General features: G+C 38.7%; 1 protein-coding gene across 1 annotated transcript in view; it reads left to right on the top strand.

Annotated features, from left to right (window-relative positions):
* The window catches only part of LACTB2 (lactamase beta 2), a 37,747-nt gene continuing 10,123 nt past the window's right edge, over positions 1-27,624 (top strand). Inside the window, exons 1-3 of the mRNA XM_049781836.1 lie at positions 1-140; positions 3,733-3,896; positions 4,917-5,043. Of these exons, the coding sequence (XP_049637793.1) occupies positions 19-140; positions 3,733-3,896; positions 4,917-5,043 (413 nt within the window). The 5' untranslated portion in view covers positions 1-18. The remainder of the gene's footprint in view (positions 141-3,732; positions 3,897-4,916; positions 5,044-27,624) is intronic.

Below are 27,624 nucleotides of genomic sequence, written 5' to 3' on the forward strand. Positions count from 1 at the left end.
GCTTTAGACGCCGCCGCTATGGCTGCCACGCTGCAGCGTATCGAGCGGCTCTCCGGGCGAGTCGTGCGCGTGCTGGGCTGTAACCCGGGTCCTATGACTTTGCAGGGGACAAATACCTATCTAGTGGGGACCGGCCCCAGGTAAAACGTCCTGCCTGCTCCTCTTCCTCCTCCTACTAACACAGGTGCTGCTGCCCCGCTGACCTTTGACCCCTGGCCTTTGACCCCGGGCCCTGAGTGACTTCTTGCAATAAAATGATTAAAGAGGGAGTAAGAATATGGGAGGAAATCTGCTGTTGCTTTTTTTAAAAATCCACTTTATTTTGCAGGACGTTGGACGCCTGTTGGGTGAGTGCTTTCAGGCTGTGGAGAAAGCTGGAGAATTTTTCGATGCTTTGCTAGCTCCTGCCTAATTTGCATCCCTTAGCACCTGTGTCTGGTTCTTTCTCAAGTTTTGCTTCTAAGCTCAGCAGCTGAGGGCATGTTTTTTTTTTCTTCCAAATTGCTCCAATCTGCAGACTTCAAAGACAACCACCATCACCCCCTCTAGCTCTTGGGAAAGAGGAGTGAATTATTTTGTAGCCTCTGCATGAGTTTCTTATTCTGCACCTAGCATAGCTCTCTGTTTCAAAGGCGACTTTTTTTTTTTTTTTTTTTACCCCTCTTTGGTCATCTTTGTTCTGTGTCAGCGGAGATATTCAGAAGTGGCTTGAGCATTTTCTGCACACTTGGGTTTAGAGCTAGCTTATACAAAAAGTTAGATCGGGGCTGGAGAGATAGCATGGAAATAGGGCGTTTGCCTTGCATGCAGAAGAATGGTGGTTCGAATCTGGCATCCTATATGGTCCCCCAAGCCTGCCAGGAGTGACTTCTGAGCGCAGAGCCAGGAGTAACCCCTGAGCGCTGCTGGGTATGACCCAAAAAACAGAAAATATAAAAGTAAGATCATTCGCACTGACTTTAGAATTTAGTTGTGCAAGTTAAGACTTGTTGCAATTAATCAAAGATAGTGTGGATGTTTTAGTTCTTTTTAAAAAAACAAAAAGTGAAAATAGTATTGAACTTTTATTGAAGGTATATCAGAGTTGAAGACCTGGAGGTTGTTCAAGTCAAGCAAAGGTTTAGTGCAGAGTAAACAAAGATTTTTGGTCTAGCTCCAGAATGATGTGGGAGAATGTTCTGGTAGGAAATCCATAGGTGGTATTTAGGGGCACAACTTATCTTGGCCAGGGGTCCCTTTACCTTACTGTTACCATGAGCATGTCTTCCACCTCTCTTCAGGGAAACTGGTTCTATAATCATACCCAGATGAAAAAGGATCATGGGAAGTTTCTTAGGAAAATGCTATGTCAGAGACCATTGAAGCTACTACAAGTAAGGGTCAATTCTTTGCTGTACATAAGATTACTAATCATTGCTAGCAATGAACCCAGAGTTTCTTTTAAATTCAGTATAGCTTGCTTTTTTCCTAGCTGACTGGTTGAAATATATCAATCTCCTGCAGTCATAGTCATTACTGTCTTGAATAATAGACGGGTCACTGAATGTTGTATCTATATATTTAGTGTTTTCTAGCACTGTGTTTTGCAGGGATTTTTTTAATTAGTCAACAATTTTAAGTCATTATTGTGGTTCCTATCCTCTGTTTATGCTGCACTTTACTGCTGCTCTATTCTCTTTTTCGGGTGGGAGTGGGGGCACACCCAGCAGTGCTCTGCACTCTGGAATTACTTCTGCCATTGCTTGAGGACCATAAGGGATTCTGGGGATCAAACAAACCCTGGGTAGGTCGAGTATGAGGTAAATGCTCTACCCACTGTGTTACCTCTCTGGCCCCTCAGTTCTCATCTTAATTCACTTCTAGATGGCACTAGAGAGATGAGGCACCAATCAGGACTTCCATCTCAATAGCCATGTAGGCTGTGGTTTAGCCCCAAGAGAACAAGCAGCACTACTGCCTGAGTGGCCACCATTCTTGGGGGACCTTCAATCGTAGGTCAGAGCATTAAGAGCTCCTGGTTTCCTTTACCAAAAGCCCTCTAAAATGTCTGATAGAGTTGGTTTTTTTTTTTCTTTTTATTCTTTAAACTCTCTACTTGTTTTGCTTTTTTGTGGCCACACCCGGTGACACTCGGGTTACTCCTGGCTCTGTGCTCAGAAATAGCTCCTGGCTTGGGGGATTGAACCACTGTCCATCCTGGGTCAGCCGCGTGCAAGGCAAATGCCCTACCATCGCATCACCACTTTGACCCCTAAACTCTCATCTTCTTACTTGCCATTGCCAACAAGATCTTCTTGTGTACTTTTGAGTCTTATCATCTGGTGTCCCTGCCTCCAGTTATCACATAGAAGCCAGTAGGGCCTGAGGCCACTGCTGTCCTCTGTGAAAAGGCATTTTGTTTTTCATCAGCTATGGAACTCTAGCGTAATGTTACAAAAGAAAACCATACATTCTAAAAGAGGCATCAGGGCCTGGAAGAGAGTTAAAATGACTTGAGCTGCCAGGAGTGATTTCTGAGCAAAGAGCCAGGATTAACCCTAGCGCCTCCAACGAGTGTGACCCATAAAACAAAAACGAAAAATGCCTTGAGGACATGCCTCATGTGCTGAAGCTCCAGTTTGGATTCCCAGCACTGCCTGATTTCCTGAACACTAATCCTGGTGATCCCCAGTACTGCAGAGCTAGAGCAACACCATGCAGATATCTCCAATATTGGCCTCATGTGCCCCCTGTACTCTGAGGAGACTTCCTCCAAAATGTCATCTAGTTAGTTCTTGCCATCTTTACCCTGTGTTAATATCCCACAAAATGCTTTGTTATTGTCACGAGTTGCTATTTAACTACTATTTCCTACCTTCCACTAGAATATAAACACAGTTTTGTTTTGGAAAAAAAAAAACATGGCACATAGTAATCTGTAAACACTTATTGTTGAATTAAGCCTGAATTAGGGAAGTATTTCTGTGAAATAGAATGAAAAAGTTTGTGAATGGACTCTTGAGGAGAAATCTAATCGTATTTGTTTTGTTCAGGAAAACTTGATGAAGAGGGACTTTTCATAAAATAGTGAGGCAGAACAAATAGGGTAGAAGGAAGTTTCAGAATCACAGGAAGAAACATAATTAGGAGTATGAGTAAAGAATTTCAGCTGTTCAGACAATCTCCCTGTGTATCCTAATTTTCATGAGACATACAATGTAATAATTTCGTGATTAAGATTGTTTTTTTGTTTTGGTTTTGGGTCACACCTGGCGTCGTTCAGGGGTTACTCCTGGCTCTGTGCTCAGAAATCACTTCTGGCAGGCACAGGGGACCATATGGAGAAGCCGAGATTCGAACCACCATCCCTCCTGGATTAGCTGCTTGTAAGGCAAATGCCCTCCCGCTGTCTCTCTGGCCCTTCTTGATTAAGTTTTATATTCAGTACAGGAGAATAGATTTATAATTATTAAACTATTTAACTTTTTGAACTTTATCATGCTCTGCCTTCATGATACTTAAATTTTTTATAATTACTATTATGCCTTGTTCATATTCATAGTTAGCTACATTTTTTTCTGAAAACTTCAGACGAAATCCTTAAGAACTTTAGCAAAGCTGTAGATCTTAAAAAGTAACATAAAACTGGCCTTAATTAAACTTAAAACGTAGCAATTTGTCTGATTTTTTTTTAGCTGTCGTGTAAGTTGCATGAAAAATATACTAATGTTCTGTCTGCCATTTAATTTTCAGGAGAATCCTTATTGACACCGGAGAACCAGAAATTCCTGAATATATCAGCTGTTTAAAGCAGGCTCTGGCTGAATTTAATACAGCAATACAAGAAATCATAGTCACTCACTGGCACCGTGATCATACCGGAGGCATCGTAGATATTTGTAAAAGCATCAATAATGGTATACAGAAAGCATTCATTAACTCATTAAGGAAAACCATGTTTTCATAATAATTTGAGTTACAGAGTTAATGAATATTAATATTCATTAAATGATTCAGTGTAGTCAATTTGCTGGTTGTAAGTGGTATCTCCTTAACTGTGACAGTTTTTAAAGCTTATATTCACGATTGAGTAGATATTGGCACTCAACTCTTTATGACTTATTTTCTTTCTGTGGCTGAGAGATGATATCAGTTAAGTTTGTTTTTAAATTATTAGTATCCTGGCTTTGTTTATACTTATGATACGTATAACACATACCATGCTTTCCCTTTTCCACACATCTTCCTTTTCACCCATCCTCTTTTGAAATGTAATGACCCACCTAGGCTTAATTAGCACTAAGTACTGGTTAGCCTATTTTAATAGTTAACAGCCTACATTCCTATTAACTACGTAGCCCCCAGGTGGATTGAGTCTGGTCAATCAAAATGATTGTACTGGAAGGACAGGCATCTCTTTCTGTCCATGTGAATGGAAACCCTCTGACCCCATGCTTTTCTCCCTTAAGTCTATCTTGTTTTTCATAATCCTTGTAGTGCTCCTGTTTTATTGATGGTGAGTGGAGCCTTTACACTTTGTGACTTTGTAACTTTCAGCATTTATAACAAGATCTTTATGTTTCCTTTCATTAACTACTACCATGATATAAAGATTTCTGTAAATACTTAGAGAAAAATTACCGAATTCTGTACTATTGCTTCTTGAGTACCCATACTGGCCAAAGCTAGTTGGATTATAAATTTGTGTAAAATAAGAGAAACTAGGAAAACATAGAGTCTTTTTATGTAGAACTTAAGTGTGGAAAAGCCCATCTTTGAGATAGAAGAAAAGCTTACTGCACCTTTTAGACTGCTATAAGTCACCTGCTTTTTATTGTCTCAGGGTTAATTTGATTTTTGCTACCAATTGACAATTTCAAAGCTAAGTTATATATATTAAAATTTGATTTCCTATGTTTTATGTGTTTTGTGACTAGGCACTACATACTCTGTTAAGAAACTTCCACGGAATCCTCAGAAAGAAGAAATCATTGGAGATGGAGAGCAGCAGTATGTTTACCTAAAAGATGGAGATATCCTTAAGACTGATGGTGCCACTTTAAGGTAAGAGCAGGAGTTTTATGTTTGTTTATTTTGGGTTTCTTGGTCACACCCTTCGATACTAAGGAGTTACTCTGCTCTGCACTGAGGAGTTACTTTTGGCGGTGATCAGAGGACTATGATATGCTGGTTAATTGAACCCGAGTCAGCCACGCAAGGCAGGCAGGCAGGCTCTCTACCCACTATCTCTTAAGCACCTTTTACATATGTTTGTTATAAAAAGGGAGGAGAGGTAGCCAAATGATAATAGGGGATAAAATGTTTGCCTTTAAAACCAGTTGTATCATTGGTACCATCTAGTACCAGAACAACTGATACTTAAGAACAACTGGGCATGAACAATAGTACAGCAAGGAGGCTATTTGCCTTTCAACAGCCGACCTGGATTCAACCCCTGGCATTTCATATGGAACCCAGTTCATGCCAGGAGTGATCCTTGAGCAAATAGCCAGGAATAAACCCTAAGCACCACTGGCTTAGATATCAAAGCAAAAACAAATAAAGTTCGAACAGTAATTTTGAGACTGAATTAATTAAGATTTTACTCTCTCCCCCAGAAAGTGCACTTGCTTTCTCATTTCAGAATACTTACTACTCCTAACACTTAAGGCTTTTATGTTAGTACTCTTGGAAGATGGAAGCTTCCAGCCTACCAGCCCCTGATCTCATCTAATAAGGTAGTTTAAATCCTAGAAGTAATTGTGATTAATCTTCCTTCGTTATGCCTATCTTCCCTTAAAAATTCTGCCTTCCATTGGAGCCGGAGAGATAGCATGGAGGTATGGCGTTTGCCTTGCATGCAGAAGGACAGTGGCTCAAATCCCGGCATCCCATATGGTTCCCCAAGCCTGCCAGGAGTAACCCCTGAATGCTGTCAGGTATGACCAAAAAAACAAACAAAAAAAAAGTCTGCCTTCCATTCTATTCTACCCTTCATATCCCATGCCATGTAAAATCTTTGGTAACTCTTACCGCATTCGTAGTAATAGTTCTTGTCTTCACCGTTTCACAGTCTGGCCCCAAACTACTTTCCTGGTCTTAATTTCTGCCAGTATAGTGACAAACAGCTGGCCCTCTCTGAATACCCCTTAGAACATTGTACTGTTTGCTTATTACTTTGCTTCACCTCATATCTTCCTTCTCAGTGAACCTACTTTTCCCCTACTTGACTACCTAGTAAATTCTTTTTTGATTTAAATTTTTTTCTTTATTACATTTTGGGGGGAGCCTTCCAGGCAAGGCTGAGGACACCCAGAGCCAGATCCAGCAATATTTGGCCTACCTGGCCAGATGGTTTAAAGCTGGGCCTAGTGATATGACTCTACTGGGGCTTGGCTTAACTTAACACTGCGGGGGCTTTTGAGGTCACTGAGCCATTAAGGCCACACCAGCAGTGCTTGGAGCTCCCAGGGCTATATTTAGGAGAGCTTGGTGGGCTATGTGGTACAGGGAACTAATTTCAGGGCCTTACACATCCCAGGTACATATCCCTGACTCCCAAACTATCTTCCTAGTGCTGGTAAATTTTTTTATTTGTTTTGGTTTTGGTGTCACACCAGACAGTGTTCAGAGGTTACTCTGACTCTTCACAGACATCTTTCTTGTTGGGCTCAGGATTGCCAGGAATTGAACCTAGGTTAGCCATGTGCAAGGCAAACACCCTACCCACTGTACTATCTCTCTGGCCTCAATGATGTTAAGTTCATACCTATTCATACTTTCAATGATCAGTTCTTAGTTGTTGTTAAATCTCTGTGAGATAAAGAATTGAAATTATGTTGATAGTTGAGTTTGAGTTTTGATCATACAATATTACAAAACCCAATCCTTTCTTTACCAGTATTCCAAAAAATATCAATATTTTAAAATCACATTATTTATATATTTAGATGTGTATAATGGTCCAAAGATGGAATAAGTTTAATATTGAGTCCCATAAATTTTTTTTAAAAAAAGCTTCTAAATAATAAATGACCTTCCTGGAGCCTGAGTGATAACACTGTGGTAGGGCGTTTGACTTGCACATGGCCAATCCAGAATGGACCTTGGTTCGATCCCCCAGCATCCTATATAGTCCCCCAAGCCAGGAGTGATTTCTGAGTGCATAGCCAGGAGTAACTCCTGAGCGTCACAGGGTGTAGCACAAAAAACAAACAACAAAAAAAGTGACCTTCCTGTAAATACTTTTTCTGCCTCTTTCTGTCTTGTTTTTATTTATGTATTACTAAAGCAAGCATTCATGGATTAAGTTGATTCTAAAGACATCAATAGTTTGAGATTTATTTTATTAAAATTGTATTGATTTATCATTGACTTATAATGTATAAGTTTTGGGACTATAGCTTTGTAGTTCTGTAGGGGCATAAGTTTCCCCTACCCCACTTTTTGCAGAATTCTAGTGCTATTTCCACTATCAGACTGGCTCCAACTTCAAATCTTTCTTCCACCCCACTTACCCTCTGATAAATGTAAATGAGGATGGTAAAGTCAGATCCCAGGCAAGTAGAGGACTTACAAATACAAAAACCATCCACCAGCCACTTCTGGGGAAATAACTCTAACAATCCTTTATTTTAGGTGGGGAAGGGATATTTATAATGTGTCCCAGTAGATCAGATTACTAGGAAAACAAGAAAAGTAGAAAAAGAAGATAATTGCTCTATTTAATTTGTTTAAAGGAAAAACAGGACATGAGCTCTAAGAAGAAAATAGGATTGTTTGCTCTGTTAGGCTCTGTAAATGTAGCTACACATAACCATCAAAGTTTTCAGTCTAAGAATTGTTCTTGATTTGTTTCATTTATATTCCAGATATGAAAGAAATCATCACTTTCTGAATTTTTTCTTTTCTTTTTTTTTTTTTTTTTTTTTTGCTTTTAGAGACACACCCAGTGACACTCAGGGGTTACTCCAGTCTATGCACTCAGAAATCGCTCTTAGCTTGGGGGACCATTTGGGATGCCACGGGATCAAACCGCAGTCCATCCTAGGTTAGAGCATGCAAGGCAATCGCCCTACCACTTGTGTCACCACTCTGGCCCCTCTTTCTGACTTTTTTCATGTGCACAGTCATCTCAATTTTCATTCATGTTGTTGCAAAAGGCAAGATCTCATCTTTTGGAATTGGAGAGATAGTATTATAGATGCCTGTATGCAGCCAACCCAGGTTTGATCGCAGCATCACATATGGTCCCCCAAGCACCATCAGGAGTAGTTTCTGAGTGCAGAGCTAAGAGTTAACCCTAAACATCACATGGTGTATCCCCCATGCCTCCCCAAAAAAAGATTTTATATGTTTCTTAGCTAAAAAATATTTTATTTAATAGATATAACACAATTTCCTCATCTAATTTTCCATGGATGGGCATTTAGGTCATTCCATCATATTGTGAATAATGTATAGGTCTTCTCAAATGTCTTCTCAAATTAGTATTTTCATGTCCTTCAGATAATATCCAGGAGCAATAATTCAGTATCTAATGGCATTTCTAACTTTAGTTTTAAAGGAATCTCCATACCTTTTTTGAGGGGTAGGGGTCACACCCAGCTGTGCTCTGGGGTTACTCCTTGCTCTGCACTCAGAAATCACTCTTGGCTCGGGAAACCATATGGGATGCCAGGAATCAAACTCGTGTCTGTCCTGGATCAGCCATATGCAAGGCAAATTCCCTACTGCTGTTCTCTCTGGCCCCTCCATAGCATTTTTCCATAGCAGTTGTACAAACTTGATTCTCATCAACAATATATAATTTCTTTATTCTGTATATCGTTATAAAAACATGTTTCCAGGGGCCGGGTAGGTGGCGCTGGAGGTAAGGTGTCTGCCTTGCAAGCGCTAGCCAAGGAAGGACCGTGGTTCGATCCCCCGGCGTCCCATATGGTCCCCCCAAGCCAGGGGCGATTTCTGAGCGCATAGCCAGGAGTAACCCCTGAGCGTCAAACGGGTGTGGCCCAAAAACCAAAAAAAAAAAAAAAAAAAAAAAAAACATGTTTCCAAACTTTCTAATATAGATAATTCTCAGATGGAACCTCTCATGAGATGGTTATTTTATGTTTCCCCTTTTTCAGACACTTGCTATTCTGCTTATCTTATTTTATTGGATTATTTTATATGAGTTCTTTTCTTGGGCATAAATATATAAATATATTCTCCTGGTCAGTGAGTTCTTTCCCTTTTTTAGGGAGACTACAGAAGACCTCCCAGCAAACATTCTAACTAAAGGGGATCTCCCAGTAGCATATTCACACTAGTTTAGAACTCAAGCCTAGCAATTACTGCTTGAACCCAGCAGTGTTTTGGGGCCACCATTGCCATGCCTAACCATGTTCAGGAGGCCATTGTCATACAGGAGTTAATCAGGGCCTCTCTCTGCCAAACAAATGCTCCAGCCCATTGAATTATTTATCTGATCCATAACCTTCTTTTGGGGGGCTAGTCTGCTGTGTAAAAACTCCTATTTTCTTTTCTTTTGGAATTGTGCCCCTGCTGACTATAATCAATGTCCATCAGTGTATACCTGTTTTCTTTAGTGTACTTTATGGTTTCAGATCTTATATTTACATAAATTCTGTTTCATTTTGTTTAACTGCATTCTGATTAAGATCGGTTTATCTATGGGAAGTTCCAAACATTTGGAGACCCAAAGTAGAGACACTCATTGAAAACTACTTAGGGGGCCGGGCGGTGGCGCTGGAGGTAAGGTGCCTGCCTTACCTGCGCTAGCCTAGGAGACGGACCGCGGTTCGATCCCCCGGCGTCCCATATGGTCCCCCAAGCCAGGAGCGACTTCTGAGCGCATAGCCAGGAGTAACCCCTGAGCGTTACCGGGTGTGGCCCAAAAACCAAAAAAAAAAAAAAGAAAAAAAAGAAAACTACTTAGTAAATGATCATTTCTCAAAATACAAATTGCAGTTATGCTAAAATAACAATTTCCTGCTACCAGTTTCTAATTACCATTTTATAAAATTAGTTTTTTTATATTAGTATAAAGACAGAGCCCTCGTAAGCAAATTAAAATTGGGTTCTAAGCATTTGACATTTACTTTCTCTTGTCTATTTGTCAAGTTTTGAAAGAAAAAAGCTCACACAGGAGGTGACATGGGAACGCTGGTTATGGGCACATTGGTAGTGGAGGGGAGTCTAATTTTGTACATGATATTATAACTATAACACTATTGTAACCATCTAAAATTTAATTTTAAAACATTTTTAAAGAAACAAAATATAGAAAAAAAAGAAACAAAATATAGGGATAGAGGTGGATACTAAGAAAGCTTTTATGAAAGTAAAAATATTTTTCAGTAAGTATTTAATTCTAAATGTAACCTTTAAGAATGTTTCTGTTAAACAGATATTGGAGTACATACAGTACAGCTGATACTTGTCTTGCACAAGGTCAATCTAGGTTTGATTCCTGGCTCCCTAAGAGGTCCATTGAGCCTGCCAAAAGTGTAATCCCTGAGCACTACCAGGTGTGACCTGCTATGAACAATGAACAAAAACTAAACAAATAAAAGCTCCCATGATATTTCCAGTAAACCAAGTCATTTCTGTTATTATCTAAGTTTCAAGATCTTGTTTTTGTTTGTTTTTTCTCAAAGAAAAATTCAATCTCACCTCTTTTATTGACTTCTATGTTTTCTAAGAGAGTCAGCTCTGTCAAATAGGTGGCAGAATTAGATATTCTGCCTGATGGAAAGACTAATGGAGGTGGCCACAGGTGCCTTTCCTCTCTTTAGCAGAGTAACTCTGATGTCATTTTCTTTTCTTCTCCTGCCTAGTGAATTTCAAAGAGTTTTTATGGCAGCCCAAGCACTAGCCACCCATGTAACTGGAGAATTTCTGACCCTTAAATTAAGAAATGTTATGCCTTCAGGAGTTGGAGAGATATTTCCAGGGTTAAACCACTTACCTTACATGTGACTCACATCATGAGATCCCCAGAATAAGCCTTAAGCACTACCAAAGAAAACGAAACTGTTCCTTCAACCTAAAAATATTCAGAGAAAACCATGACTGAGTTTACTGGGCAGGAAAATAATGAAAGAGGCATTGCAAGCACTTCAGTGACTAAGACAGTTTACAGACCCTAAGGAAAGATTGATTTCAAATTGTATAAATTAAAAAAGAAAAAGAGATTTTGTTTTTATTTGTAAATGCATTCTACAATTGACTGTAAGTTTGTCCATAAGATATAGATATTCCTGCATGTATTCATCTTTATGGTTATATTTATAAGCCCCCTATAATTGTTTTTGTATAATAGTGAATACTTTCCATGAATAGGTTGCACAGGTTTAATCAGACGAAAGAGATTATTTATAGAAATACCTCACCTTGTTGCAATTCTAATATAGTAATTGTTTGCAATATATAAAACATACACTTGGAAGCCATTAAAAACATATAGCAGATACTCTTAATAGTTGTTAATATCAATTCTTAATGCTTCTCAAAATAATTGCACCCATTACACTAGTAAATTATGTTCTTTTATCTTAGCCCTATTATACGTTTAGTAGATTTTTTTAAGATTAGTTTTAGTATTAAAGAGTGTATTGTTTGGGGGTAGTGCAAAGAAGAAACTCTTCTAAGCTCAGTGTTGTTAAACAATGCTTTTTAAGAGTTGAATTCTGTCAAATATTGGAACTGCTTAGGCATCCTAGGCATCCATTTATCCATTTTTTTCATGGGTCTATTATTTTTTAAATTATCTGATAAAATTGGAGATTTCTATGTTATAGGACATAAAAAGGGAAAGAGGGAAATGTTTTTCCATCTCTGGGATCTTCAGATACTAGAAAAAGAAACTGTGACCTCAAATTCTTTAGAGAAAAAGGCAAAATTTTACCTATTTATGGCAACCGTACATCACTGTAAATTCTAATGTTAAACTGAGATTAACCAGGGATTTGTATCTTCCTTATAGGAAATAAGGAAGAGTGAAGGGGTCTTATATGACCAAAAGGAATGATTTCATATAACCCTACCTTAGATCTGCATGTTTGCCCTGCCTTAAGATAAGTTTCTCCAGGGACTGGAGAGATTATGCAGGGGTAATTACACAAGGATCCTGGGCATGGGGTTCTCCATGTACAGACAAGAGTGATTTCTGAGCACAGAGCTAGGAATATATCTTGAACACAGCCAGATGTGGCCCCAAAACAAAAAGATAAGTTTCTCCAATGAATTTTGTTTCTGGTGATATCCCTAACTCTAATTCACTAGCCTTTCATTCTGGGATGAGCTGGAAGGGGAGTTGTGGGCCTTGAGCACTCTAATGCTGAGCTACACCTGCAACCCTTGATCTACACTCTTAAGGTAGGGCAGCATTTTCTCTCAGATCCCACCAGTTTCCAGTTAGACTTAGTCCCTATCCAGTGTTGTGCCATTTGATAAGACTTCTCTGGGCCCGGAGAGATAGCACAGCGGTGTTTGCCTGCAAACAGCCGATCCAGGACCAAAGGTGGTTGGTTCAAATCCCGGTGTCCCATATGGTCCCCCGTGCCTGCCAGGAGCTATTTCTGAGCAGACAGCCAGGAGTAACCCCTGAGCACTGCCGGGTGTGACCCAAAAACCAAAAAAAAAAAAAAAAGACTTCTCAAAAAAAAGAAAAGAAAAGACTTCTCAAATTCCTTTTGAGGTAACTTTTGAATGAACTTTCTTTGTGTATTATTTTTTTAAATATACTTCTGCATTCTTTCATTAATATTTTAGTTACATCCTTAATAACGATATTAGTAGATCTAGGGGTAGTTTTCTTTTTGAGAAAACTTTGTCCCGTTTGATGGCCATATGTTTTCCTTTTTTCAATTCTCTGAGATAAATTCAGTAGGAATTACCGGAAAAGGCGTTTAAGATGAACCCCTAATTTTACAGTTAAAACATATGTTTAGGCCTATATTTGCTGTATAAGACAGAATGTTCCTGTGCTGCAACTGTATCTTCTACAGTGAGCCAATCACAACAAGCAAAGGTCCAAAGGTTCTACTGTAATAGACTTCCTTTCTGACTCTGGCTAATCTGAGCAGGCTTTTGACAGTGTAGATTCGGGTACAGAACACTGTATAATTTGCATGCATCAAAAGCCTGCTTTGATTGGCTGAGTTAGAGAGGCGGTCCGAGCAGCCTGGCAGTGATTGGTGCAGGATCCAGTTGGAAAATTAGTTTTGTGGCAATATTCAGACAATTTTCGTTTAGGGCCATATTGAAACATTTTTTGGGATATACTCGGAGTATAAGATGACCCCGATTTTCAATAGACTTTTTGTTTCAAAAATCGTCTTATACGCTGGAAAATACAGTAATATGTTTGTCAGAGTTACCCATAAAAATTACTAAAGCATTTAGTTGCTAATGATTATAATTTATATCCTTAGTGAATATTCATTGTTCTTTATGGCTATATGGTTCTGTGAACAATTTCTGTATTCTCTTTATATATATATTTTTAATACAGATAGAAAAAACAAGTTATGTACTCTGACTTACTGTAGTCAGATCACTATTTTTTTTGGCTATGATGGGAACTAAACTCAAGGCCTCAAACATGCAAAACAAGTTCTCTTACCATTGAGCCACATTCCCTGCCCCATATACTTCATCTCTTAATCCTCATATGTTTTTCATTTCTGTTATTGTCTGTTTCAAAATCTTGTGGGGTTTTTTTGTTTGTTTTTTTTGTTTTCTAAATTTTCTTTTTTTTATACTGTTTTATTCTTCATGGTTGTTATATCTCTGAGAACATTGCAGTTTTTATAAATTGGTAGTTTATTTGATTTTTTGGTTGGTTTTTGGAATTTAAAATACCCTAAGGTAATAAAATGCAATACTCTTGGGAATACACAAAGATAATTAACCTCTTAAACTAAATGAAATACAAATTAAACCCTGTCCCATCAGATATTTATAACTATATCCTGTGATTCAGTTATATGAAATATAAAATAAGGTGATTAATATTATTTGTGCATAGTAGCACAAGGATTAAGTTATAACACCTGTAAAACTCTGAATATGGTGTGTAACATAGAAAGCAATAGATTAATACTATCAAGTATCAGCACAAGTAGATATATTAAGTATATATTTATATTTATATATTTATATATATATATATTTCTGGAGTATAAAGATAGAATAAGATAGGAATCCCTTTGAAGAACTCACACCCATGTGAATGCAATATAAACAATATTGCAAATAAAACAATCTGAAAGTTATAATAATAGAAGCATCATACAAATTATGAGAGAAAGGGGAACAGTTGACCAGTAACAAGGATTAAATCTCTGACTGAGAAATCAAAGTACTTTGTAAAGCAAACTCTTTAGACTTAGAACTTTCTTTGATAAAGACCTGGTGGGTGCAGTGGGTAGGGTGATTACCTTGCACATGACTGATCCAGGTTCAATGCCTAGCATTCAAAATGGTCCCAAGCTTGTCAGGAATGATCACAGTGTGCAGAGCCAAAAGAGAGTTCTGAGCACTGCTGAGTATGACCCAAAACCAAAGAAAAAACAAACAGCAACAACAAAAACTTTTCTTGATGAATTAATGGTACAGTTATAAACCTCAATAAATATGTCATTGTAGAAATCAAATGCTATAAAGGTTTATAATTTTATCAATAAAAAATAAAGGAAGAGAAGAAAAAGAAAAAAAAATATGCAGAATTTCTTTTCTTACAGAGTTAAATCAGTAACTACTTTGCTCTAAATTTTTGCCGATATGAAATAGATTAAAGTATATTTAGGAGGCTGGAGAGATATTACAACAGTTGGGCATTTGCCTTGCGCACGGCCAAAATGGGACGGACACAGGTTTGATTTCCAGCATCCCATATGGTCCCTTGAGCCTGCCAGGAGTAACTTTTGAGCTCAGAGCCAGGAGTAACCCCTGAGTGCCTCCAGGTGTGGCCCCAAAACAAACAAAAATAAATAAGTATATTTAAGCTTTTAGTTAACTCATTAAAATGAAATATTTACCATTTATTAATTGCTTAAGTTATGTCTTCTACTAAATAATTGTCTTTGAACTTCCCAAAAGTCCTTTGATAGACATTATTTCATATTTTCTTGAAAACTTGGTATTAAGAAAAGTTGTTTTTTCCAGTTTCATAATCTACTTAAGTTTATATATAATTTGCAAGTCAGTAGGAAAAACAAAGAGGAAAGAACATACAAGCCAAGTAATTAAAAGTGACAGCAAACACACCTAAAATCTTTATTTTGATGACTAGAAGGAAATCAGACATGTCTACGGCTGTACAGTGGGCATGCAACATCTAAGGAATTGATGAACAGGGGTCACAGATCATAAACAGAATGACTACATTTGAATAAACTCAACCTAAGTTAAGAAACAGTAAAAATGTTTATTCTTAAGGCTGCTCTTCTCAGTGTCATTTAGGGCTAAAAGTTTGACAGTAGTAAGAAATGTAATGTATTATGATTTACTATTCATTCTTTAGTGGAATATACCATCATTAAATGATCTTTTTAGAAAAATGTTTCAGAGTAAGAAATGGCTGGATGTGGGGGTTTCCAGGCAGAGTGCTGATTGCTCTACCTGCAGAGTCTCCACCCGGCTGTGCTTCTTCTGAGGAAACTGAGGACCTGAAGGGAGCCCTGTCCTACTCTTCTCTGTCTTTCCTGAACTCTGGAAGCTCTCCTCAGAGCCCTGGGAAGCGAACTCCAAAAAAACTACATTCGGAAGCTAGCCAGCGAGCCATTGAGTGAGTAAGAAATGGCTGCATGTGGGGGTTTCCAGGCAGAGTGCTGATTGCTCTACCTGCAGAGTCTCCACCCGGCTGTGCTCCTTCTGAGGAAACTGAGAACCAGAAGGGAGCCCTGTCCTACTCTTCTCTGTCTTTCCTGAACTCTGGAAGCTCACCTCAGAGCCCTGGGAAGCGAACCCAAAAAAAACTGAAGCTACCCAGCAAGTGAGTGAGTAAGAAATGGCTGCATGTGGGGGTTTCCAGGCAGAGTGCTGATTGCTCTACCTGCAGAGTCTCCACCAGGCTGTGCTTCTTCTGAGGAAACAGAGGACCTGAAGGGAGCCCTGTCCTGTCTTTTCTGAATTCTTGAAGCTCTCCTCAGAGTCCTGGGAAGCGAACCCAAAAAATACAGCATTCTGAAGCTGCCTAGCAAGCGAGTGAAAACTACGCCTGTCCATTGGGGCCCGACTGTGAAAAACTGTGAGTGCTGCCTGTGTGTGTCTCTCTACTATCCTGTTGCGTGAACCTCTTGAGAGTGGGCTGAAAAAGGCTCCAGAAGGCACTTAGCTCTACTTCGCTACGCAGCCGTGCGCTCTTTATAAAAAAAGAACACCATCAAAAGAAGAAAAAAAACCACACTAAGAACTGTGTTGGATCACAGAAGCAAGAATATCTCTCCAGACTTCTTCTCTGCTGCGTGCTCGGGCCTAAGATTTGATCCTCTATGAGGCTTCATCCACGGAGGACTCCCCTACCTTGGAGGCAAGTCGGCCCATCCAGAAAGGGCGGAGCCAGAGAAGTGTGCTGCCTGCATCATATAACCAATGAATACCACCACAACACGTAGAAAAACCCACAATACAAGTGTGACAATGGGGAAACAACGCAGACCAGCATCAGACATAGAGAATGAAGATGACAATTCTGATGACCAGTTAATGACCAACCAACTAATCAACCTCTCAGATAAGGACTTTAGACTAGCAATATGGAAGATGCTCAAAGACCTCAAAGAAACCATGGATAGAGTGGAACAGAACACTAATAAGAATCAAGAAAATATGAAGACAGAAATCACAAAACTTCAAACTGAAATAACATGTCAACTAACAGGCCTGAAAAAATCAGTAAATGAAGTGAATGACAAAATGGATAAGCTCTGGGACAGGGTATCAGAAGCTGAGAATAGACTTGGTGCTGTGGAAGATGAGATACATAACAATCCATATAGCAGGAGAGATTGGAAAAAAAAAACTTAAAACAAATGAACAGACAATGGAAAAATTAGTCAAAGAATGGGAACAGATGAAAATAGAAGTCTATGATTAGATCAACAGAAACAACTTAAGAATCATTGGAGTCCCGGAGACCCAGGAAGAAAATTTCTAGGAAGAATCAACGGTCAAGAACATCATTAAAGAGAAACTTCCAGAGCTAAAGAATATATGTGATCAAATCCTGCATGCTCGAAGAGTACCAACCAAAAGAGACCCCAGAAAAACCACCCCAAGACACATCCTAGTCACAATGACAAATCCCACAGATAGAGACAGAATTCTGAAAACAGCAAGATCAAAAGGGGAAATTACATTCAAGCAAGCATCCTTGAGATTTACAGCAGACATGTCACCAGAAACACTCAAGGCCAGAAAGCAGTGGTGGGATATTATGACAAGACTGAATGAAATGAATGCTTCACCTAGAATACTGTACCCAGCAAAACTCACTTTCTGGTTTGACAGAAGAATACATGGTTTCACAGACAAAAAACAGCTCAGAAACTTTATAGACTCAAAACCAGTCTTAAGAGAAAAACTGAAAGACCTAATTTAAAACAAGACTAACCAAAAGACACACCAAATTTCGATATAAAGATGGCATTAAATCCCAGGACAATTATTTCTCTCAACATCAATGGACTAAATGCACCAGTTAAGAGACACAGAGTGGCTAAATGGATCAAAAAACTCAATCCAACTTTCTGCTGCCTACAAGAAACGCACCTGAATAGTCAGAACAAACATAGACTCAAAAGGCTGGAGAAAAATTGTCCAAGCAAACAACACCCATAAAAAAGCTGGAGTGGCCATACTAATATCAGATAATGCAAACTTTATACTCAGGAAGGTTGTAAGGGACAAAGATGGACATTTTATATTAATCAAGGGGTATGTAGAGCAGGAAGAAATAACTCTCCTAAACATATATGCACCGAATGAGGGGCCAGCAAAATATTTAAAACAACTGTTGACAAATCTGAAAAACAATATCAATAACAACACAATAATTGTGGGGGACCTCACCACTGCTTTGTCAACACTGGATAGATCAACCAGACTGAAACCCAACAAGAATATACTAAGCCTGAGGAGAGAAATGGAAGAAAGAGGCCTAGTGGATATATATAGGACACTCCATCCCCAGAAACCTGGATACACATTCTTCTCCAATGTACATGGGACATTCTCCAGGATAGACTACATGCTGGCACATAAAACATACCTCCATAAGATCAAGAGGATAGAAATTTTGCAGACTACCTTCGCTGACCACAAGGCTCTGAAATTATTTGTGAATTCCAAAGGGACTCAGAAGAAAAACTTTAACACCTGGAAGTTAAACAACCTCATACTCAATAACCAGTGGGTCTGAGATGAAATTATTTACAATAGCATAGACAGGGAAACAATAATAATTTTTAGACACAAAACAGGGAAACATCAGGATAAGAAAATGTGAGAGATATATTTATGTATATATGTATATACATGTGCTAGAACTTTTTTTATCCATTAAAAGGAGCTGTGGAGCCAGAGAGGTAGTACAAGAGATAGGGTGCTTCACCTGCCTACCCAGGTTCAGTTCCCAGCACTCCATATGGTCCTCCAAGCCCACCAGAAGTGATCCCTGAGCACACAGAGCCAGGAATACAGCCTGAATACAAGTGTCGCAAAAAACAAAATAAAACTTAATTTTCTGTAACATAGAACATGAAGAAGGCATTATGCTACATGAAAAAAGTCAGAGAAAGACAAATATAGTATAATTTTTACAGAGGGCTTCTAAAAAGCAGATACAGAATAGGTTGGTGGTTGTTAGGACCAGGTAGGGTGAATAGGTTAAAGATACTCCAAAAGTACAAATTTCCATATATAAGTATGTTCTAGGAATAATGTAGCTTAGTTAACAGTACTGTATTATATTGTACATTGGACAGTTGTGAAAAGAAGAGATCTTACTTGTTCTCATCACAAAAATTTACAACTTTGTAAGTGATAAATGATTTAATCATTTCACAATAAATTAGTAATATATTGGTATTATAAATCTTAAGCTAAGTTATATGTCGATTATATTTTAATTAAACTAGAAAAAATACCCCCATCAAAGGTAAAAGAAGTTATAGGCATTAAAATTTCAACTTCCCAAATGAAATCTATTGTCTGTGTTTTATTTCAGTTTCACAATTTTTCCTAAGGGTGTCTTTAGTGAGGTATTGTTTTAGGGTCATACTTGTGTGTGGCAAGGTTTACTCCTGGTTCTGTGCTCAGGGATCACTACTGGCAGTGCATGGATCAAGTGCATGCAAAACAAGCTCCTTAACCCCTATGGCTCAAGAATGTCTTTATATACATATTTTAATTTCTATATTTGACACATTATTTTTTAATAATAATTTCTTTAAGCACCATGGTTACAAACATTGTAATTGGGTTTCAGCATAAAATGCACACCCACTTACACGAGTGCAACTTTCTATTCAGTATTTATGCATCTCTTTGCCTTGTTTACTTCAGAACAAATTCCCTGCTTTCTCACCACTGTTCCACCCTCGGGATTACACTGACATTTCAAAAGAATATTAGCCAATTGACTGCTCCACATTCTGTATTTGTTTTGTTTTCTCATAATTTGATTTTGCTTGAATTATTTTTGGCAAGAGTATGCCTTGGGTATTGTTTTATTAGTCATACCAATTGTAGCTCTTGGTGTGAAGTTTTGAGTACTTGACTTAAAGAGATTACCACAGCTTTCTTTATTGTTAGGATTTTGCTATTTGTCATTTTAACAGAGAGAGAGAGAAAAACACAGAATGGTCTCACTCATCTATGGGTTTTAAGAAAAATGAAAGACATTCTTGCAATAATAATTTTTAGACACAAAAGAGAAAAGAGCTGGAAGTTCCAGCTCACCACAGGAAGCTCACCACAAAGAGTGATGAGTTTAACTAGAGAAATAACTACATTCTGAACTTTCCTAATAATGAGAATGTATGAGGGAAATGGAGAGCCTGTTTAAAGTACAGGCAGGGGTTAGGTGGGGAGGAGGGAGACTTGGGACATTGGTGGTGGGAATGTTGCACTGGTGATGGGTGGCGTTCTTTACATGACTGAAACCAAACACAATCATGTATGTAATCAAGGTGTTTAAATAAAATTAAAAAAAAAAAAAAGAAAAAAAAATTTTCTGCTTCCTAATAACCTTTTTACCTAATGATAGTGGCATTGAAGGTGGCAAAATTTTTCCTTTTTTAAAAAGAATATTTTTAATTTACACATCACATAGTGACATAGTTGACTGTAAGACATTTGTTTCTGGGCCCAGAGAGATAGCACAGCGGTATTTGCATTGCAAACAGCTGATCCAGGACCAAAGGTGATTGGTTCGAATCCCAGTGTCCCACATGGTCCCCTGTGCCTGCCAGGAGCTATTTCTGAGCAGACAGCCAGGAGTAACCCCTGAGCATCGCCGGGTGTGACCCAAAAACCAAAAAAAAAAAAAAAAAAAAAAAAAGACATTTGTTTCCAAATAAGGGATAGCATGTTACTTTAAAAATAAAAAATAAAAAGAAGGAAAAAGGAAGAGAATATTAAAAATAAAATACAGTGGTGAGCGTATTTATGAAAATTATTGTATCTACAATGAAGTCATTAAGACATTGGCAGAAGGTTTTGTAAGTTCTTGTTGGTGTTGCTAGCTGACCATTCTGTTACTTAATTTGTTTCTGAACAGTAAGTGACTTCAACTACACATTGGCATCTAAATTGGTGTATTATGGGCATTGACAGCATCAAACAAATGAAGTTATTCAGGAATTCGAAGCATTGTTACTGATAGTGTGGCTTTTGTGGGGCATGTCCTTAGCTGCCAGGTCTCCTGGAAGTAGGAGAATATGAGGGGGATAAAGGGGGCTGGAAGGAGCCCACTCTCAAAAATGCCCTGGTGATATCAGCCTAAATACCAGTATACATCTAGTTTGATTAGATTGATGTTTCTACATAGGATTATAGAGAAGTGGTAAAGCATAGGCAGAGTGGCAATTATGGGTGATGGACGCAGCAGGCCAGGCTTCGGCAGGGTGGGATGGAGGTTGGCCCTCCCTCTCCCAATCACTCACCAGCTTTCAGCTGCTTAATCAGGTGTACCCATGATTTTTTTCCCTTTTTTTTGGGGGGGGTGAGGGCTTTTGGTTCTCACCCAGCAGCACTCAGGGGTTACTCCTGGCTCTACGCTCAGGAATCGCTCCTGGCAGTCACAGGGGACTATATGGGATACCGGGATTTGAACCACCGTGATTCTGCATGCAAGACAAAAGCCCTAATTCCATGCTATCTCTCCTTCCCCACCCATGATTTTTCTTTTTTTTTTTTTGGTTTTTGGTTTTTGGGCCACACCCGGTGACGCTCAGGGGTTACTCCTGGCTATGTGCTCAGAAGTCGCTCCTGGCTTGGGGGACCATATGGGATGCCGGGGGATCGAACCGCGGTCCGTCCAAGGCTAGCGCAGGTAAGGCAGGCACCTTACCTCTAGCGCCACCGCCCGGTCCCCCCCACCCGTGATTTTTCATGGCTTGGTTTACATCTCTTTTGAGAAGATTGAGTCTATGGAGCTGGCGCTGTATGAACATGGCAACTTCTCTTGTGGACATGGTTCAGTTTTCCCTTCTTAATTCCATTCCTTTTAAAATTTGCTGATATACCTCTTTTTTTTAAGTAAATAATGAAAATAGCATAAATAATTAAAATAAAAAACGAAAACTTCAGGACTAGAGAGATAATTTAGGTCTGAAGCAGAGTGTATGCCTAGCATGTCTAAATTTGATCTCTGCACCCATATCTCATTTTCCATCCACCTCACTTCCACAGTAGCTGGTTGTGTAACCCTGTTAGCCCTCAAACACCAGACCAAATGCTTTTCCATCACCAGGTCCCCAAGCGCTACCCAATGAAAGATTTCTTCCTCTTTTCCAAAATATAGCTATGATCTTATAAAAATTTAATGGTGCTGCTTTCTCCTTCTGATAGCCCCATTAATCACTGAGCACTTCCTTGCTATCTTATTATCAGTTTCTTTTTCCTGTTCCAAACCTGGAGCCAGTCAAGTCTGTAAAAAGGCCTGGTTACTTTGTGAGGACAATGATATTCAGAAACAGAGAAAGTGAATATAATCACTGGAATGTCATTCATCTGGTCCTTTTTATGAAATGAAATGATGAATTCATAATGATACTTCCAGTCAGATTTAAGAAGCTCAAAGACCTGAGTTCTACAGTTCTGCATATTTTTCTTTATTCTACAGTGAAAATCTTGAGAGGAGCCAGAGAGGGAGTTTTGAGCTACACCTAATAGTACTTAGGACATATAACTAACTCTTCACTCCAGGATCATTATTGGTGGGTTTGGAGGGCCATATGAGGTGCTGGGGATTGAATCTGGGTTAGTCACATGTAAGGCAATTGCCCTACCTGATGTACTATCACAACCACCAACAAAATCTTGGGTTTTTTTTTTTTCCCCTTTCCCCACCCCCACCAATATCAAAAGATAAGGTGCTCACACCTTATTTAGCTATTAATTTAGTGTGCTTTTATGCTGCAGGAACTATCCCAGCCCCTGCGAGTTTTGAATGAGAAATGATTTTTTTTTCTAATACCTCATGGTGGACTTTATAAAATTGAAAGAATATTTTCTATTATATATTATGACAATTTCTTTTTTTTTCCAGTTAATCCTAAATTGTAGTGCATCTTTTATACTTTTTCTTTCTTTTTTTTTTTTTAACACCACCCATCACCAGTGCAACATTCCCATCACCAATGTCCCAAGTCTCCCTCCTCCCCACCCGACCCCCGCCTGTACTCTAAACAGGTTCTCAATTTCCCTCATACATTCTCATTATTAGGACAGTTCAAAATGTAGTTATTTATCCAACTAAACTCATCACTCTTTGTGATGAGCTTCCTGAGGTGAGCTGGAACTTCCAGCTCTTTTCTCTTTTGTGTCTGAAAGTTATTATTGCAAGAATGTCTTTCATTTTTCTTAAAACCCATAAATGTGTGAGACCATTCTGCGTTTTTCTCTCTCTCTCTGAATTATTTCACTCAGCATAATAGATTCCGTGTACATCCATGTATAGGAAAATTTCATGACTTCATCTCTCCTGACAGCTGCATAATATTCCATTGTGTATATGTACCACAGTTTCTTTAGCCATTCGTCTGTTGAAGGGCATCTTGGTTGTTTCCAGAGTCTTGCTATGGTAAATAGTGCTGCAATGAATATAGGTGTAAGGAAGGGGTTTTTGTATTGTATTTTTGTGTTCCTAGGGTATATTCCTAGGAGTGGTATAGCTGGATCGTATGGGAGCTCGATTTCCAGTTTTTGGAGGAATCTCCATATCGCTTTCCATAAAGGTTGAACTAGACGGCATTCCCACCAGCAGTGGATAAGAGTTCCTTTCTCCCCACATCCCCGCCAACACTGTTTATTCTCATTCTTTGTGATGTGTGCCATTCTCTGTGGTGTGAGGTGGTATCTCATCGTTGCTTTGATTTGCATCTCCCTGATGATTAGTGATGTGGAGCACTTTTTCATGTGTCTTTTGGCCATCTGTATTTCTTCTTTGTCAAAGTGTCTGTTCATTTCTTCTCCCCATTTTTTGATGGGATTAGATGTTTTTTTCTTGTAAAGTTCTGTCAGTGCCTTGTATATTTTGGAGATTAGCCCCTTATCTGATGGGTATTGGGTGAATAGTTTCTCCCACTCAGTGGGTGGCTCTTGTATCTTGGGCACAATTTCCTTTGAGGTGCAGAAGCTTCTCAGCTTAATATATTCCCATCTGTTAATTTCTGCTTTCACTTGCTTGGAGAGTGCAGTTTCTTCCTTGAAGATGCCTTTAGCCTCAATGTCCTTGAGTGTTTTACCTACGTATTGTTCTATATATCTTATGGTTTTGGGGCTGATATCGAGGTCTTTAATCCATTTGGATTTTACCTTCGTACATGATGTTAGCTGGGGGTCTAAGTTCAATTTTTTGCAAGTGGCTACCCAGTTTTGCCAACACCACTTGTTGAAGAGGCTTTCTTTGTTCCATTTAGGATTTTTTGCTCCTTTATCAAAAATTAGATGATTGTATGTCTGGGGAACATTCTCTGAGTATTCAAGCTTATTCCACTGATCTGAGGGCCTGTCTTTATTCCAATACCATGCTGTTTTGATAACTATTGCTTTGTAGTAAAGTTTAAAGTTGGGGAAAGTAATTCCTCCCATATTCTTTTTCCCAATGATTGCTTTAGCTATTCGAGGGTGTTTATTGTTCCAAATAAATTTCAAAAGTGCCTGGTCCACTTCTTTGAAGAATGTCATGGGTATCTTTAGGGGGATCGCATTAAATCTGTACAGTGCTTTGGGGAGTATTGCCATTTTAATGATGTTAATCCTGCCAATCCATGAGCAGGGTATATGCTTCCATTTCCGCGTGTCCTCTCTTATTTCTTGGAGCAGAGTTTTATAGTTTTCCTTGTATAGGTCCTTCACATTTTTAGTCAAGTTGATTCCAAGATATTTGAGTTTGTGTGACACTATAGTGAATGGAGTTGTTTTCTTAATGTCCATTTCTTTCTTATTAGTATTGGTGTATAGGAAGGCCATTGATTTTTGTGTGTTAATTTTGTAGCCTGCCACCTTGCTATATGAGTCTATTGTTTCTAGAAGCTTTTTGATAGAGTCTTTGGGGTTTTCTAAGTAGAGTATCATGCCATCTGCAAACAGTGAGAGCTTGACTTCTTCCTTTCCTATCTGGATTCCCTTGATATCCTTTTCTTGCCTAATCGCTATAGCGAGTACTTCCAGTGCTATGTTGAATAGGAGTGGTGAGAGAGGACAGCCTTGTCTTGTGCCAGAATTTAGAGGAAAGGCTTTCAGTTTTTCTCCATTGAGGACAATATTTGCCTCTGGCTTGTGGTAGATGGCCTTAACTATATTGAGAAAGGTTCCCTCCATTCCCATCTTGCTGAGAGTTTTGATCAAGAATGGGTGTTGGACCTTGTCAAATGCTTTCTCTGCGTCGATTGATATGATCATGTGATTTTTATTTTTCTTGCTGTTGATGTTGTGTATTATGTTGATAGATTTACGGATGTTAAACCAGCCTTGCATTCCTGGAATGAAACCTACTTGATCGTAGTGGATGATCTTCTTAATGAGGCGTTGAATCCTATTTGCCAGGATTTTGTTGAAGATCTTTGCATCTGCATTCATCAGCGATATTGGACTGTAATTTTCTTTTTTCGTAGCATCTCTGTCTGGTTTAGGTATCAAGGTAATGTTGGCTTCATAAAAGCTATTTGGAAGTTTTCCCGTTTTTTCAATTTCATGAAAGAGTCTTGCCAGGATTGGTAGTAGTTCCTCTTGAAAGGTTTGAAAGAATTCATTAGTAAATCCATCTGGGCCTGGGCTTTTGTTTTTGGGCAGACATTTGATTACTTTCTTAATTTCCTCAATAGTAATGGGTGTGTTTAGATATGCTACATCCTCTTCATTCAATCGTGGAAGATTATAAGATTCCAAAAATTTATCCATTTCTTCCAGGTTTTCATTTTTAGTGGCATAGAGTTTCTCAAAGTAGTTTCTGATTACCCTTTGAATCTCTACCATATCAGTAGTGATCTCTCCTTTTTCATTCCTAATACGAGTTATCAAGTTTCTCTCTCTTTCTTTCTTTGTTAGTTTTGCCAGTGGTCTATCAATCTTGTTTATTTTTTTCAAAGAACCAACTTCTGCTTTCGTTGATCTTTTGGATGGTTTTTCTGGTTTCCACTTCATTGATTTCTGCTCTCAGCTTTGTTATTTCCTTCTGCCTCCCTATTTTTGGATCCTTTTGTTGAGCACTTTCTAATTCTATGAGCTACATCATTAAGCTATTCAGGTATGCCCCTTCTTCTTTCCTGATGTGTGCTTGCAAAGCTATAAATTTTCCTCTCAGTACTGCTTTTGCTGTGTCCCATAGGTTCTGATAAATTGTGTCTCCATTGTCATTTGTTTTCAGGAAGGTTTTGATTTCCTCTTTGATTTCATCTCGGACCCACTGATTATTCAGTATGAGGCTATTTAACTTCCAGGTGTTAAAATTTTTCTTCTGTGTCCCTTTGTAGTTTATATATAATTTCAGGGCTTTGTGGTCAGCAAAGGCAGCCTGCAAAATTTCTATCCTCTTGATATTATGGAGATATGTTTTGTGTGCTAACATGTAGTCTATCCTAGAGAATGTCCCATGTACATTAGAGAAAAATGTGTATCCAGGCTTCTGGGGGTGGAGTGTCCTGTATATATCTACTAGGCCTCTTACTTCCATTTCTCTCCTCAGGTCTAGTATATTCTTGTTGGGTTTCAGTCTGGTTGACCTGTCTAGTGTTGACAATGCCGTGTTGAGGTCTCCCACAATTATTGTGTTGTTATTGATATTATTTTTCAGATTTGTCAACAGTTGTATTAAATATTTTGCTGGCCCCTCATTCGGTGCATATATGTTTAGGAGGGTGATTTCTTCCTGCTGTACATATCCCTTGATTAATACAAAATGTCCATCTTTGTCCCTTACTACTTTCCTAAGTATAAAGTTTGCATCATCTGATATTAATATGGCCACTCCTGCTTTTTTTTGGGTGTTGTTTGCTTGGATGATTTTCCTCCAGCCTTTTATTTTGAGTCTATGTTTGTTCTGACTATTCAGGTGCATTTCTTGTAGGCAGCAGAAGGTTGGATTGAGTTTTTTGATCCATTTAGCCACTCTGTGTCTCTTAACTGGTGCATTTAGTCCATTGACATTGAGAGAAAGAATTGTCCTGGGAGTTAGTGCCATCTTTATATTAAAGTTTGGTGTGTCTGTTGGTAAGCCTTGTCTTAAAGTATGCCGTTCAGTTTTTCTTTTAAGAATGGTTTTGAGTCTGTGAAGTTTTTGAGCTGTTGTTTGTCTGTGAAACTATGTATTGTTCCTTCAAACCTAAAAGTGAGTTTTGCTGGGTGCAGTACTCTAGGCGAAGCATTTATTTCATTGAGTTTTGTCACTATGTCCCACCACTGCCTTCTGGCCTTGAGTGTTTCTGGTGACAGGTCTGCAGTAAATCTCAAGGATGTTCCCTTAAATGTAATTTCTCTTTTCGATCTTGCTGCTTTCAGAATTCTGTCTCTATCTATGGGATTCGTCATTGTGACTAGGATGTGTCTTGGGGTGTTTTTTCTGGGGTCTCTTTTAGTTGACACTCTTCGGGCATGCAGGATTTGATCACATGTATTCATTATCTCTGGTAGTTTCTCTTTAATGATGTTCTTGACTGTTGATTCTTCCCGGAGATTTTCTTCCTGAGTCTCTGGGACTCCAATGATTCTTAAGTTGTTTCTGTTGAGCTTATCATAGACTTCTATTTTCATCTGTTCCCATTCTTTGAGTAATTTTTCCATTGTTTGATCATTTGCTTTGAGGCTTTTTTCCAATTTCTTCTGCTGTATGTAATTGTTATGTATCTCATCTTCCAGTGTACTGATTCTATCCTCAGCTGCTGTTAACCTGTGGGAAATCTCAAACATGTT

The sequence above is a fragment of the Suncus etruscus genome, chromosome 10 (assembly GCF_024139225.1).
Source record: "Suncus etruscus isolate mSunEtr1 chromosome 10, mSunEtr1.pri.cur, whole genome shotgun sequence".
Lineage (NCBI taxonomy): Eukaryota > Metazoa > Chordata > Mammalia > Eulipotyphla > Soricidae > Suncus > Suncus etruscus.